At 43.7% G+C, this 16,767-nt stretch overlaps 1 protein-coding gene across 2 annotated transcripts in view; it reads right to left on the bottom strand.

The window, feature by feature from the left end:
* Window positions 1-16,767, bottom strand: part of Cacna2d3 (calcium voltage-gated channel auxiliary subunit alpha2delta 3) — an 844,638-nt gene that overhangs the window by 261,815 nt on the left and 566,056 nt on the right. For both annotated transcript variants that reach the window (XM_052733778.1, XM_052733779.1), the window contains exon 13: window positions 11,934-12,067. In XM_052733778.1, coding sequence (XP_052589738.1) covers window positions 11,934-12,067 — 134 coding nt within the window. The remainder of the gene's footprint in view (window positions 1-11,933; window positions 12,068-16,767) is intronic.

Raw genomic sequence — 16,767 nt, 5'->3', positions numbered from 1 at the left:
GTCATATTTCCTAAGGGAATCCATCTAATACCTTGTAAGTACAAGCATACATTGTATAGTTTAGGAGCTGTGGGGATGGCTCAATGGTTAAGAGTACTGATGCTCTTGCAAAAGACCTGGTTCAATTCCCAGCTTGCAACTGTCTGTGAGTCCAGTTCCAAGGGATATGACCCCCTCTTCTGACTACCATGGGCACCAGGTACACACAAGTGGTAGCCAAACACTCATAAATATGAAAAAATAAGTAAGTAAATAAATCTTTTAAAAATGAAGCAGAGAATTCAACTGCCATTATCAGAGGGGGACACACAATCACTTAAAACACCACTTGTGCTCTGCAGCGCCAAGACAGTGCAAAACAGTGCTTCAGAGTCTCTCTTGCCATTCTGAAGGTAGCTTAGAGATGGGGTCTCCATGTTCCCAAAACCCCAAAATCAATCACAGTAGTTCTGCACTCATGTGTTCTATAAATAAAGAGTTCATGGAAACAGCCGAGTAGATAATGGTATCCACTGCTTAAAATGTGGTATCATGATGAACACCACACTGATAAAATAATGATTTGGGAATGGATTGTTTGGGGCTTCTAGAGACAAATTCTTCTGCCCGACTCTAACACTTCTCAGCCCTCCTTCATATCCCAAATATCTTTTGGGACTGATTTCTTCCTACTCTGTGATATTCAGGCCATCCATTAGTATTGCCATCTCACCCTGGTGTGGAGAAATGAATCAAATAGACCTGTGTATAAGTTGATGTAGACGCTGGAAGAGAAAGGGCTATGGGGATAATGAAAGTCAGTGGCTAGTAGAAGCTATCACTGTCAGAACCAGGAGTCAGTACAGGAACTGAGGCAAAAGGAGTCAAAAACAATCAAAATAATAATAAGACTGATCTCTGAAACTAGTCATACTTCAGGAGAGAACTGCAAAGACAGCATGGTTCTAAGAACCAACATTTTCAATGCTACTTGAGTTAGAAATTGACATTTGGCATCAAAGTGCTAAACAACTCCATGCTGCAGGGTGTGGTTGTTTGAAATGAAATTGGCCCCCATAATCTCACAGGGAGTGGCACTATTAGGAAGTATGGCCTTGTTGAAGTAGGTGTGGTCTTGTTGGAGGAAGTGTGTTGCTGTGGGGGGGTGGGGCTTTGAGGTCTCTTTTGCTCAAGTTTCACTCAGTGTGATACAGACCATTTCCTATGGATCAAGATGTAGAACTCTTAGCTACTTCTCCAGCACCATGTCTGCCTGCAGGCCGCCATATCCTGCCATGATGATAACAGATTGAACCTCTGAACTGTAAGTGAGCCACCCCAATTTATAAGAGTTGCTGTGGTCATGGTGTTTCTTTTTTTTTTTTTTTTCTTGGTTTTTCGAGACAGGGTTTCTCTGTGTAGCTTTGCACCTTTCCTGGATCTCGCTCTGTAGACCAGGCTGGTCTCGAACTCAAAGAGATCCACCTGCCTCTGCCTCCCGAGTGCTGGGATTAAAGGCGTGCGCCACCACCACCCAGCATGGTCATGGTGTTTCTTTACAGCAATAAAAATCCTAAGACAGAAGTTGATACCGGGGACTAGGGTATTGCTGTGAAAGGCCTAACCATGCTTTTGTTTACAGGAATTTGGACTTTGGTACTTAGGGTTATAAAAGCAGGGGAATGCTTTAAGCACTGCCTAATGGGCCATACTAGTAGGAACATGGAAGACAATGGTGCTGGTAATGATTTGAACTGTTGGACACTGGCTCAAGAGGTTTCAGAGGAGAAGAATTTTAGTATGTTGTCTAGAGATCATTCTTATGATATTCTGGTGAAGAAATGTGTTGTCTTTTGCCCTTGTCCACAAAGTTTGCCTGAGGCTAAAGTAAAAAGTTTTGGATTAATTCTCTTGGCAGAAAAAAATATCAAAACACCCTAGTATAGACTCTGTTGTGTGGTTATTAGTGTTAACTCTAATGAAGATATATAATGAAAAAGAGCAAGCTAAGCAAGGAAAATATTGGAGGGGAAAAGGAGAATCAGCAAGTGGAATGGAGCTAAATGCTGTATTCAAGGAGATAAAGAGATTAGGAAATGAAATAAAGGGAGTGGTGACCCCAGGACAGAATCCCACCCAGCTAAGTTTCCAACTTGTGAAAAGGAATTAAAGAAAAGCTTAGAGCCGTGCACTCCTTTAATCTAAGCACTGGGACGGCAGAGGATGGCAGATCTCTGAGTTTGAGGCAAGCCTGGTCTACAGACCCAGTTTCAGAAGAGCTAAGCTTAGACAGTGAGGAAAACAGAAAGCTAGTGAAGATGTAATCAAAAAAGGGGCCATGTTCTAGCCCCAGCAAGCAGTAGAACTTGGCAGCTTTGGCCACATGGTTCTGGCTTTAGAGTTAAGGATAGAAGAAATGGGTTATGGAATTTGTCTCTATGCCTAAGGAAAGCCTTTGAGGCCAAGCACGTGTCAGGGGTGTCCCTGAATGGAGGCCTAAAGAGGCCAATGCATGAAGCTATGAAACTGAAGCCTGGGTTGCCTTGGAGACCCCATGATGCTGGAGATGCCAGAGTTGTTGTCTCCTGCTGAGGAGAGCTACTAATGGAATGGAACTAGCTCAAGAGGAAGAAGTGTGTTGCAGTTAACAGAGATGAAAGGAGTTGGAGATCTGAAGAGTGTTTTGATATCAGACATGGAGATGCAGAGTTTTGAGTCTGTTCAGCTGGTTTTCAGTCTTGCTTTGGTCCAGTATTTCCTCACTGTGCTCCCTTCCCTACATTTTGGAACAGCAATGTATATCCTGTGCCATTATATGTTGGAAGTATGTGATCTGCTTTTTGATTTTGATTTTATATGGGATTAAAGTTAAAAGATTGCATGAATCTCAGAAGAGACTTTGAATTTTTGGACTTTTAAACATTATTGAGACTATAATAGATTATGGGGACTTCTGAAGTTGAACTAAATGCATTTTGCATTATGAAATAGTTACAAGCTTATGGGGGCCAGGGAGTGGAATGTGGTGGTTTGAATGTAATTGGCCACCATAATCTCAATTAGGTAGTGTGGCCTTGTTGAAGTAGGTGTGGTCTTGCTGGAGGAAATGTGTAGTTCTGGGGGAGGGCTTTGAGGTCTCTTTTCCTCAAGCTTCACTCAGTGTGATACAGACTATTTTCTGTTGCTTGCAAGATGTAGGACTCTTTTTTTTTTTTTTTTTTTTTTGGTTTTTGTTTGTTTTGAGACAGAATTTCTCTGTGTAGCTTTGGAGCCTTTCCTAGAACTCTCTCTGTAGCCCAGGCTGGCCTCGAACTCACAGAGATACGCCTGCCTCTCCCTCCTGAGTGCTGGGATTAAAGGCATGTGCCACCACTGCTTGGCAAGATGTAGAACTCTTAGCTCCTTCTCCAGCACCATGTCTGCCGGCATGCTGCCATGTCCCACCATGATGATAACAGACTGAGCCTCTGAAACTGTGAGTGATCCACCTCAATTAAATGTTTTCTTTTTTAAGAGTTGCCATGGCCATTGTGTCTTCTTATAGCACTAAAAATCTAAGTAAGACACAGGGTAACCAGGGCTTGCTGTTTTTGTCCATTTCTGCATGTTGGAGGACAGAGGCTGGCCTGTCACTATCAACAGGTGCATGTCTTGGAACCACAGACTCTTCAACAGCAATAAACACCTCAAGCCTGAAAGGTGCTTTCATTTTCAGCTCTACGCCTCTCTGGTATTGACTAGCATTCATATAGAGTTTATATCTTTTCTGAAGTTAAATTTATACCAGTGATTGATAGTCTTATAATAATCTTATAACACCAACTCCAAAGAAAAAAATAAACTAGGCTCTGAAAGATAAATAAAATCCCAACAGCAATAACAATAAAAAGGATTTAAAAGAGAAATCTAGTACCAAGTAGAAGAGGAAAATATTTGGGTGGCTATAAATGGTTCCCTAAATCAGGAACACACATTAGCATCTACTGCAAAAAAATAATAATTATAATAGTAATCTGTTTTGATGGAAATAAAGTACTATAATATTTATAGTCTGTGCCAGAGTTATAATGACTGTGGGGCCAGAAGTGAAGTGTCACAGCATGCTCCACATGTTTTTAACACGGTTTCTAAAGGCTCTGGAGGCTATTAAATTTAATGAACCCATCTGCTATGAAATAGAGGTCCCAACGTAATCAGCTTCCTCCATGCCAAGTAATGCAGATGGCAGACTCTGTTCCACAACCCAGCAGGACGGTTTATGTTTCTCCTTACGTCTCTCTGTCCCAATGATTGCAACTTCTTTGATATGCAGTGGTGTCTTGGGAAAATACTGTAAATTCCATTTCCAACCTCCAACAACTTCCTTACGATGGCTTTGACGCCCCTGAGTAATTGCTCTTAGGCAGTAAGAAGTTGTAGCTTAAAGCAATCACCCAGATGACTCCTCAATGGCCGAGGTGCCATTCCTAGATGGGAAGCTGAAACAAATGTGCAATATATCAAACCCAAAGCATTTTCTCCAAGTTGGACTTAGTGGGGGGGTGAGGAGGAGGGATACAGGACCAATTTGCCAATGCAAGTAAATAGGTTTGAAGTTCCTGCAGATTGCCTACTGAATTGCATTGCCAGCAAACGGGAGGGACGGGAGGGCTGGGTAATGAATTCTCATTATTTTAAATGGTCACATTCCCACTGTTTTTGAAAGATTTCTTTGCTTCCCTTCTGTGTATCACCAAGATCTGTGCAAACTCCCCTGGAGAGGTTTATCAGAGTGTGGATGCTTCCTAGGTTTGATGCTGCTTCTGCCCTACATGGCAAGTTGGGTAGCTTTCCTGAGCTGATTAAGACCCAACTGCAAAATGCAAGTGATTTGCTTACAAAATGGAACAAATTCCGCTCGTAATGATTTTTCGCTCTGCACCTCCAAGATAATGGCTCTGCATGACTCGTGTTCAGACGAGAAGCCTGTGAATTCCAGAATTCTGGTGTTTGCTGTTTTGCCAATTAATACATGAGATCTTATTATATTAAACATAATTAATGTTGTTAACATTCATTCATTTATTTGGTCTTCACCAGGAAAGCAAATTGAATAGAGCAGCTAGGGCAGACATAGAATATTTAATCAGACTGGCAGCAAGAAGCCAGGAGAATGAGTCATAGAAAGAGCCTTGTCATTCTGATACTAGAGCCAGGCTTGGTAAATGCAACCTGTGGCCCCAAGTGCAGGAATCCAAACTCAAGCTCTGCTCATAGTTCAGCATTTCCTAGAACTTGCCCAGACTTAGGACATCATGAGTCAATGTGTAATGAATGAAAAAGCAAGAGCTACACTCAGAGGCTGCTGTGAACCGTTCTGTCAACTGTTGTCCATTATATAACTGCATCTGTTAGTGCTGGGTGTTCGGTTACAGTGCCTAGTGAGTCAAGCAGACAGGAATTCCTTTCACCTTAACAGCTAAATCAGGTAATTAAGGAGAAAGAAGATGTAAGGTCCTAGTAAGTAAACTTAAGGGATCAAGTGTTCTGATTTACCAGACAATTAACAAGTGCCAACTTCCTGTGGACTTGGTGGAAATGATGTAAATCAATAGGGTCAAGGGTTTTCTGCTTCCAAAGGGTGAAAAAATCCTTTCACATCACAGCATAACGAAAGCAATCAGGCTGCTGGAAGTCCATGGACAACTGAAAGATTGTAGAAGAATGGACACAGCCCCCCTGGTCTGGGAGTTTGTAGGATAAGACATGGCTGGATTTCCGCCTGGTGTTATCGTCTCTTCTCAACCCAGAGCACAGAGATGGAGAAGCTGACGTGGTAGGCACTGGTTCCTAGGACTTCTGCTCCCATCAAGTACATCCCTGTAAAATCCTTTGCCCTTGAGAATGGGCAGGAAGGAATGTTACTCCCACAATCAAATTATCAAAAAATTGGCTGAATTAATGAAAGGGAAGCTAGCCTGGTGAACCTAACGTAATGGGAGAAGCCATTAAGGAGAAGTTGAGCACAGAAAGATAAATTGTGCTGGTCTGGACCCATGGTAGTTCACGTGACTATAGCAGTACTGTGAGAAGGAATTGCAGGTGGCCTCTGAGTATGGTCTCCAAATGGTAAGAAAATGAGACCTCAGTCCTACAACTGCAAGCAATGGAATTCTGCCCAAAACCTGACCATCTGCTCCATCCTAGGAAAGAACTCTGTGCTATAGATGAGAGCCACAGCACAACTCCTAGTTAACGGTGGCCTTGTGTGCTCCAGAGAAGATGATCACCCACAGGAATCTCAAGACCATGCTCTGCACTGTTTAAAGCAGTTAAATGCATGGTTATTTGTTACCTGGCCATGGGAAACTAACACAGCTATGTGGTGATGCTGAGATGGAGAAGAAAGGATGAATGAAGAGAAGGCAGGAAGTGAAGGAGAAGTCAGGACAGAAGAGAGGATAGGTTAACAGTCCCATCCTGCAAAGGTATTTAGTCCTGAGAGTCAACCTGGAAGGCAGGTTTCATTTCCATCTTATAGGGGCAACTGGCCAGGTGGCAGAGCTAATATGGACTATATGTGTACGGGTATGGCACCTAGGTTACCATTTTAACTCCACATTCAGAGTTCTTAGCTCAAGACCTAAGATAGATTTTATGCATATGTAAATACATTAAAGAGTTTTATGTCAACAACCCCACCAGAGTTAAGAGACATCAAGAAGGGGTTGATTGTCTGTCACAGTAGCAAGTGCTCATTATTGCAAACTGAGTTACATAAGGCCAGTGTGACAATGGATTGTCCTGGATGGATGGGTTAGGATAGAGTGTCAGTCATTTTGAAGCCATCAAAATATTAGACAATACTAATCAGAGGTGAGCTTCACTGACCTCCTCTCAAGTCAATCAGGGTCAATCATTACTGGCCGTGAGGAGGTCAAAGCATGCTGAACTCCAGCTGCACATTTAGGGGATTCCAAAGTTGGTGGGATCATCTTAGAACTCCGACTCCACAGAAGAATCCAGAATGTAAATCCTATATTGACCCCGATGTATAAATGTTGAGGTTGTTTGGTTTGGGTGTGTGTTTGTGTTTGTGCTTGAGCTGCGGGATCTAGGCCTAGAGGACTTATTTGAAAAGACTGAGGTTTCTTGGTCAAAGGCACTTGATGGGGTCACAGTAGCCCCTCCCTTGCCCACAGAGCTGGTAAACACTCAGCCACATAAGCAAAGGCCCAAGAGACCTCTCTACATCTCCAAGGTGAGAAGGCTTCCCAGCACTTCCTACTCAGGAACTTAGCAAATATATCACAGCAGATGCTAGGGAAGCCAAGATGCTGAGCTGTCATTTGGGGCTTACCAAATCCTGGGTGTGGAGGTGGGACATGTAGCTCTGTCATCTTGCCACATAGAGCTTACTGAGTAAGGAGCCATGGTGGTTAGGGCACAGAGTATTAATTCCACATGGAGCGTAAAACTTCAGAGGTATTTCTTATGCAACTGCTTTTCCAGGCAAGCCTTAGGTCACCCGCCTTTCTTCTGCTGTCAAGGGTTGTGTATGTGGAAAAGCCTCGAGTGGCAGTGGGGTCTCCATGAACTTCAGGTTATGTTTCCAGCCAGAGAAACCAACATGAGCACCATGTCCTCTTCCTTGGGTATTTAGAATCTGTCTGCTTCTCATTGGTAATGCTAATTTTACTGACCCACTCAAGATGTTGTTGGGACTTGCCCTCCACACAAGTATACTAGAGAGTAGTCATGGGGCCCTACTGTTCAGGTATGATTTGTTTCCTTACAATTAATTAAAAAGAATCTCTGGAGAAGCACTTTGAGACAATAAAAATGTCCTTCTCATCATTAGACTTTCAGCTTGGATTTCCAATCCATTGACGATGTTGGCTCTAAATGAGTTGGGAGGTCCTAAACATCCATGGCTGCAGAATGGTGACTCTCCAGCTCCCTTGCTTCTTGGCATGGCATGATGGATTGCACTCCCTTCCCTAGGTAGTTTATCTGTTTGATGTTTGTTCATCATCAGTAAGAATACATGGATTGCTGCTTCATCAGCAGGCCATAGTCTATCACTGTTATACATTGTTCTGAGTTCAACCTGTCCCAGGTTTGATCAACAAGAGACCCTTATTGTTTTTAATATTTCCTTATTTTCTGGTATAAAATAGTTCATGTTTTTTTTATTCAGAAGAAAAGGGCATACCCTAGTCCTGGAATGAGCAACTTCTCCAAGGAATCCTGGTTCTTTTTCCTGGGAGAGGATCTGGCTCCTGGATAGATTTAATGCTGTATGAGTACTTCTGAGTCTAGCCTCTCTCAGTGAACATAGCTGGAATTGCATTCTGCAGCTTTTGACCTAGTCTAACCCACCTGCCTTGTCTTGAAGTATTTCCATGTGTTCACTTCCAACATCCTCCCAACATAGACTAAGAATTGCTTATCACTACAAATGATGCTAAGTAAATTTAAATTCATTTTTAGTATTCTCCTTAGAATTAAAAGTAGTACTAAGCATTTCATTAAAAATTTAATAATGTATATTACCACTGTCTAAGATTAATTCAAAAGGTTAGTTATGCTTTCTTTCCCCACTGAGTAAATTTGCTATTTAACTAAAATAGAATTGTTTTTGTTTTTAACTTGTTGGCACTCCATTTTTCTTCCATTCTTATTGTTATAATTTTAATGTTTGAATTTACAGAATACATGTTTTCAAAACTCAAACTATATGCATGTGCGCACACACTCACAAATAAATATATGTAATATAAGTTGGATTTTTGTGTTGTTGTCTTGGTTTGATTTTTTTTGTTGTTGTTGTTTTAAATATGAGCTGGCCAGATGGCTCAGCAGGGAAAGGTACTTGTTGCCAAGTCTGATGCCCCAAGTTGGATCTCCAGGAGTCACATGGTGTAAGAAAAGGACCAATTCCTGCAAATTGTCCTCTGACCTCCACACATGTGATATGGCACATATACCCCCTGCCACACCACACACACACACACACACACACACACACACACACACACACACACACACACACACACACACACACGTGTATGCACACACTAAATGTAACAATTTTTAAAGTCAAAACTAGGCTAGATACATAGCTCAACAGGTAAAGTACTCATTCTGCAAGTACAAAGACCCGAGCTCAGCTTCCTAGAAACCACATAAAGCTAGACTCAGTAGTGCATATCTGTAACCCAATCACTTCTACAGTAAGACAGGCAGAAATAGGAAAATCCCCGGACTCTTACAGGCTTACTAGCCTGGAGTAAGCAGTGGCAAGAACAAATGACCCCGACTCAAACAAGGTGAAAGGTCATGACTGCCAGAACAAATGACCCCGACTCAAACAAGGTGAAAGGTCAGGACTGCCAGAACAAATGACCCCAACTCAAACAAGGTGAAAGGTCAGGACTGCAAGAACAAATGACCCTGACTCAAACAAGGTGAAAGGTCAGGACTGCACTTGAGATTAAAGATTGTTCTCTCACTGTCACATGTGTGCTCTCATATGCATGCACCTGCACCCGTTCACACTCACACACACCTACATACATAAACAGCATACACACATGCAGAGATACAACAAAACAGAAATCAGAACTATGCAGAAAGGGATGTGCTGTGGCCTCCCCAGCCCGCCTTCTCATTTCTTACAGGTAAGCAATTCCACGCATGGATGGACTTCACACTTCTGTTTGCACACGTGGAACTTCTCCCTCAGCCTTCTGTCCTATAGAGCATACCCCCTAGAAGACTCACTCTTGAATTTTGTTCACTTTTCTTAGCAGCATCTCCTGCTACGACATAAACACTCTATGCTGAGAAGTGGAGATCACGCTCACTTTTTTTTTGCCAATAGTCCATGGCTCACACAATCAATCTTTAATGTTTCAGGAGTCAGACAATTTCCAACATTTGGAAAGTTCTAGTGAACAAAGGTCTGCACATGCCTTTGTCTTGATGGAGAGGTATCTTCATGGTTCCAAGTATGACTGCTGGGGCCAAGGGCAAATGAACACCCCTCCCCCATAGAGAACATCCTACTCTACGTTTCCATAGCGATCTCTGGAAGGTCTCCCTTGCTGGCATCCTCACCAGCAGAGTGCCTGGCTAAGTTTCTAATTTCTACCACCTTGCTGTTGCAAAATGGAATCTCATCACACTTAAGTTGGTATTGTTCTTACTATGGGTGAAAGTGTATATTTTTTTCCACATTAAAAGCCATCTTGTTACTTTGGAGACTTGCCTATGTCCTCTGCTAATTCCTTTTCCTATAGAAATTTTGGAAGAGTCTCAATTTTTCAATGTTTTAGTACATTATGGATTTGTTTATGTTTGTGAGTGAGGATGGGGTCACATGACATGGTGCCAAGCGTGGAGGTCAGAGGACAACCCATGATAATTCGTTCTCTTTTTACCTTGTAGGTCCTGGGGATCAAACTGAGGTCATCAGGTTTGGTGGCAAGAGCCTTTACCTGCCCAGCCATTGTGTCAGTCAGTCCCTCAACTTTTAAACTGTTCTTTATCTTTTGAAATCATGGCCGAGCTCTGCTAAGATGAGGTCATACACTAAGTTCCCACAGGTCACAGGCTGTTTATTGGCCTCTCTGCTCTATTAATCTATCCAAGTTTAAGCATCATATGCTTTAACTTTCGATTCTATTACTATATTTTTATATTGAGAAATTGAAACCATCCATCACCCTGGATGTCCAGAGTTGGTATGATGAACTAAAGAGTAGTTTGAACTTCAGCATCAGCTAGACACACTCTTCTCCTTCGCTCCTGGTTTCTCTGCCTCACTTAACCACAAGTGTTTTCAACATGGTGTCAGATTAAACATGGCGGCCTAGCTATTTTGTTTCTACAGTTTAGAACTGAGCTGGGATCTAACTCCCAAACTGACAAAAGATCACTGTCACCAGCAACCAGAAAGTGTTCCCCAGCCCCCACCCCTCATCTTCAGGCAACTTCCTGAGAATAGACATCCTTCTGACCCAGGAGTTACGGTCCAGTCCGTGTCTTGAAGGTCCCACTGTGTTCTTGGCGGCTGGGGTGGGGGGAGCCTTTGTGGCCTGGATGTGTCAGGGTGTCCCTAGTTTGGTTCTCATGTGTTGTTACTGTCCCGTGTGTGCCTGCAGCTGCCAGAAATACAGCAAGAACAGGCATGCCCAGAGAGCAGAAAGTATGCTCAGGGCAGCCATGAAGACCACTACAGAACACAGCTGTGTCTATGCTGCCGTGATTAATGTGATGTGAATCCCAACAAAACTGACGGCGGAGCAGTCCTGTGAGAACATTTACAATCAATAAATGAAACACGCCACTCCCATCAGATTCATTATCACTCTGAAAAATCACCCTGAAATTACACAAAAACACAGCCGTGGGATGATTACTGGATGACTGGCAACCCCCCCCCCCCCCTTCTAAGCACATATTGGAATCTAACATTTCAGGAGCCCATGATCAGCATTCACAAAACCTCCCTTATAGAATCCCACGTAATCATATTTTTTGCCTGTCTATGGGAGGAAAATGTAATTGCATCCTCGGTGGTGGCCCCCATTTGTTATCACAATGGGCTTCAGTCGCATCTTCAACTGAGACCTAATGATCCATCATTAGGACTGGGCCTCACACATGGCAAAGGCTGAGTCCATCATCATGCTTCTCATCACTTCCTCATGCAGGAATGTGAACATATGTGGGATATGGAAAGTCACAAACAAAAAGGGAAAGCAGTTGATACCTTCAGAGGTGCAGGTCATTTTTGCTTGCTGAGGTGAACAATATCAATTGTATCTACAATCTGGGACAGTGTTGCTAAAGCCCATAACTAATGGAGAATGATATGATGGCTCGTCTCTGGAATGAACACAAGAAAACTCTTGCACTGAAACGTAAGGGTGAACCCAGCCTCATCCCCAGGGTCCCTGTAGACTCACGGTGCTGTCGATGTATGCTTCTGTCCACACCACATCATGCTCCTGGTCAATGACTTTAGGTCGGCTGAGCACATGGAGGTATTCCATGACATTTTCCTGCACATCAGCCAAGGTGGAGATCTGGGTGAAAAATCCTGCCAAAAGGAGAACAGGGCTTAGAAACACACAGAGGAGCATGCATCAGGGAACACACATTGGCCTGAGCCCAAATTCCCTTCTCCATCATTATGAAGTGTTGGATCTCATTCCTCCCTCTTGGAGTGAGCTGTATCCTCATTGACAGAGTGTAGTCACCAAAAGAAATAAACTTAAATTAACCCACACAGAAACAGTTGTTGTTGACCGTTTGAAAGCTATCCCCCTAGGCTTTGTTATGGACTTGGAAATCAAAGTCTCACTCCAGGCAATCCTGTCCTTCCCACATTAGTGAACATATTTCCAAGGAGAAAACTATACATCCCAAGATGAAAAGAGATCCCATTATTATAATTGTAATAATAGTAATGAGTAATGTACTAAAAAGTTTGCTCACCCCTTGACAGATAGTGTCATATATTCTTTTTTGTTTTGTTTTGTTTTTGAGACAGGTTTGCTGTAACCATATCACTCTGACTGGCTTTGAGCTTGTAGCAATTTTCCTGCTTCAGCCTCCTGGATGTTGAGCTGGGATGGCTGTCATTTATTCTTAATAATATATATGGGAGGATTAATATTGTGGAATGATAGTGTGATTGAAGCGGACTAAGGACTCGTGCTTTGCCCATGTTCCACCAGCACTGAGCGGGAAATTAGAGCAAAGAGTACAGGCTGTGGGGTTCTTGGTTTTACTCCTTCTTTCTGTGTCTCTTGGTTTATACCCATTACTTCGATGGGGTTTTACCCTGGCTATGCTGGAGGCTGGAATTCCAGATCCTACTTTAACCTGACTGTTGCTTTCTATGCAACAGAAAATGTTCTAAGCATGCAATAGTTCTACAGGTAAAGTTGTCTGCTTGACCTTGAGCTCAGGGCACTTCAACCTGGGGTCTGGTGAGCTTTGCTGCAGGCTGGGAGGTTTAGAAGAGAGCACTGGGCACAGGCCTGGCTCACCCAGAGGAAGCCATTTGTTTCAAGGCTGTGTGGAAAGTTTTCTTAGTGGAATGAACAGGATGGGCAAGGCACTGTCTTGGGCCATGAAGATAGGAGGAAAGAACCACAAAATAGCAAAGTCACCATTAAGTTAAGACATAATAGGGGTAGCAAATCAAGTCTGGCTATACTGAGCCAGGGTCTCTGGAGCTGAACACTGAAGAATAAGGGGGGGGGGAGGTTAGCAGGGAGCAGGCGATTGAGGAGTATGCCTGGCAAAGCAAAGAATACAGGGGAAGCATCTAGATTACGGAGAATTAGGCCCCTTCTGGGAAGTGAAAATAGCTCAGAATGGCCCTGATTTTAGAGTTTAACAGAGAGCGAAAATGACCCAAAGAGATAGGCCCAGCAAAGCCTGGGAAAGAATTGAGATCTTGTCCTAAAGCAGGTGCTTATGGAAGCGCTTAAAGCTGGGGACACAGTAGAGACACAGATTCATGCTGCTGCTTTTTGTCACTAAGTTAAGTACCCATTCCTACTCATGAGATAAATCAGAGATGGCTTAAAGGGACTCTAAAATCAGATCTGCTGCAATGCTTGCACAGCAATGACAGACTTCCCTTGTGTCTGAACCAAGCACATGGTAAGGAGACACCAGCCCTTCCACTGTCCGGGATGGGCTGGACCCTCCAAGAACATTTCCAAACAAAGGCCAGCTGGTTTGAATTTGATGTGCCAGTTCCAAACAGGTTGGGACCATGTGGCTTCTGGGTTCCTGATGACAGTTCTGCACAGTGCTAATTAGCATGCATTAGCACTCCTACCTGCCCCACCCTCTCGTGACCATGGCTATATCAGGGAAACAGAGCCCCAAAGAAGGAGTGGGGATGCTTGCGATGGCGTGAGATCCCAAAACAGGACTTGTGAGTTCTCTTGGAGGACTGACACCCTCTACCCTCACTTAGGGAGACCCATTGGTATGGGTCTCCTAAGTAGTCCAGCTAAGAGGCATGGATGGCAAGAAATGCTTTGTAAGGGACTGCTAGAGGACAAGGAGCATGCCTTACCCACCAGGAGTCATCTCTCCATGCCAGGAAGCTATAATCTACTTTGAAATAAGAGAGAAAATACTTAATATCTCTGCTGGCAGCTAAACCTTGGGTTCTGAGTGAAGAACCTTGGAACACAGTACAAGCTAAAGAGGGGGATCACTTTGGTCAATTTGGTGGTTGTGGATCTGGATGGAGATGCTTGGATGAGCATTTTCGCTGTGGAAATGTTCCTGTGAAGATAGTCTGTCTTAGAAGTGTTCCTCCATTGCCTCTCTTTTCACATCTAAGCCTCAAAGCCAACATTTGATGCTCTCTGATTTAGGTTTTCCAAAACAAGGCCAAGAGAAGAAAGGAGACGGATGTGTATGTGAGGGAAGATGAAGGACACAGCTCATCAGCTTAGAGAGTGAGATTGGAAGGGTGTCCATCATACGTTTAGAAAGGATTGTGCTGAGAAATGACCCTCACTCAGCCTTGTTTATCACAGTCCAAGTCCAAATGTTACAACAAGCTCACTTCCCAGAGCTTCAGAACTGCAGTCAACCATTTACCTGAGAGCCCTGTGGATGAACACAGGAAGCCAGGATAAAATCCAAAAAGCGTACCCTTGGCTTTCCTCTCCAAGCCCCTGCCTCCAACACCTGTTAGCTTCCCCCATCTAAGTACTAGCACCCAGCCCAGTCAGGCCCAAAGCAGAAGGAACACCCTAGACCCCCTCCCCATTACCACTCCCTGCTCCACCCTGGTCCCATATGTAACTCACCAGCGTGTTTTCTGGTCCAGTCTCTAAAACACACCTAAGACTAATGTTCCCTCCTTCAGCACTTTAACCCCACTCCAAGATCCCAGGGTGTGTAAGTAAAAGTACAACTGCAGCCTCCCCATGACTCCCTCCCCTCATGGAGGCTTGAGGATCATCTGAAAGTATAACGTGTACTTTCATCTAGCTGACTAAATCACTACAATAGCTTCCACACAGAGTTAGAACAAAATCTGAATGTCTTACTCTGACCTCCAGGAGCCTTTCTCCATTGACCCCTTCCTTCCTGTAATCCCTGCACCCTGTTGCTGACCTTTAGTTAACCTTTCTCCTGCTCTCCTATGCTGACCTGGCCCTGATCCTCCCACCCTAGCCTGCCTTTTCACATTCTGCTCATTCTCCTGGGACACTCTTACCTAGCTTTCCAACATGGGTCCATTTTATCCCTGATGGGTTGGTTGGGGGAGTCTCTCCCCGACTGACGGACCCACCGGAAGTCACTTTCTCTCTCTGTATCTTGCTTCGGTGTCTTGAGAACACTCAGTCTAGCCTGGTACCAGACTCTGACTTGCTTGCTTACTAGGTCTGCTGTTCCTGGGATGTTAGTGCAACGACACATGATGAGAACTGGTGCTTGTCTGGTTGGGTGACACCTTCCCAGAATGGGAACCATGCAGAAGCCTTCACTGGCATCTTCATGGACTCGCGCTGCTCCTCTGCCTTGGGACTCCTGACAGCCCACCTCGGGCACTCATTACAGAAGGGGCAAAGAGAAGAGCTTGGCCCAGATCAACTTGAGTCCAGGTTAATTGGACTCCAAGGCCTTTATTCTCAATCTAGAAGGTGCGCTCTCTTACCAAAATAGAAAAGGACCAAGGGCTTCTCATAACTCTTCCCCAGGGTGACTCTAGTGGGTCAGTTGTGTTTTATAGCTGGTAAAGATGAGGCTAAAAATGGGCAAACACAGGGCTGCCCTTCAACGTTGCTGGCAATAATTAGTACCATCATACAATCCCAGGGCACAGTTTCAATATGATAAACAGAAATACAAGTCTATACAAGGTAATAAAAGCTGAAATTATATATATGTGCACACACACACACACACACACACACACACACACACACATATACAAAGCTTACACAATTTTGGTCCCAGTCCATTAGAACCTGAAACCTTTCTGAAAGAGTCTTTTCTTGTTTTAAATGTTTCTGTAAGGCTTAGCTAACAAATGCATGGTATAGTTAACAAATGATGGATAGTAGGAAGGAGCTTAGGGTTGAGATCTTTGGCTGAAACCATAGACGCTTCCCTCCGTTCCCTTCTGTATTCTCTGAGCTGGCTACCTCCCTTCCTGCCCCCTTCTTTTTGCTTCCTAGTGAATTCTAGCTCTTGAATGTTTATTCTTGTCTCTAATGTGCCTTTTTGAACTTCATGTATCATGTAAGAAAACAGACTCAGCAATCATTCAGTAATTACTGAGTAATTAATGCTGAAATTAGCCACCTATTACAAATGCTCCTGCTCATTTTTCTCTAGAACATCAATTTATTTGCCTTGTTCCCTAGTAGCATTCCTTCTGTGAACTCTGGGTTACAACTGCTCAGTGTGATAAACCATATGCAGCCCAATACTTTGTATTCCTGTGACTGTACCCTGGCTTCAACACGTTTTCAAAACCTCTTGCTTAGACTGCCTTGCCATAGACAAAGGTTCCATATTGCACTTTATAGTAATGTGAGATGCCAGAGCCCCTAGAGTGTGCCTATGTGAGCAGCCCCTGCTCTCTATCTCCCATGGCCGGGTTCTGGTTCTACCACTGCTGTGGTATGTTGTTGTGATGGAGCCATTTCCAGTGTGTGACAAGATCATCACCATCATGAAGCAGAGTTGCTGTGGTGACCTACCGAAAACCTGGGCTCTCAGTCGGGGCCATGAGATAAGAAGAACAAA

Source organism: Peromyscus californicus, unplaced genomic scaffold (genome assembly GCF_007827085.1).
Source record: "Peromyscus californicus insignis strain IS unplaced genomic scaffold, ASM782708v3 Scaffold_12__1_contigs__length_115047231, whole genome shotgun sequence".
Classification (NCBI taxonomy): domain Eukaryota; kingdom Metazoa; phylum Chordata; class Mammalia; order Rodentia; family Cricetidae; genus Peromyscus; species Peromyscus californicus.
The sequence above is the reverse complement of the archived record's forward strand: the minus strand, read 5'-3'. Positions and strand labels throughout refer to the sequence as shown.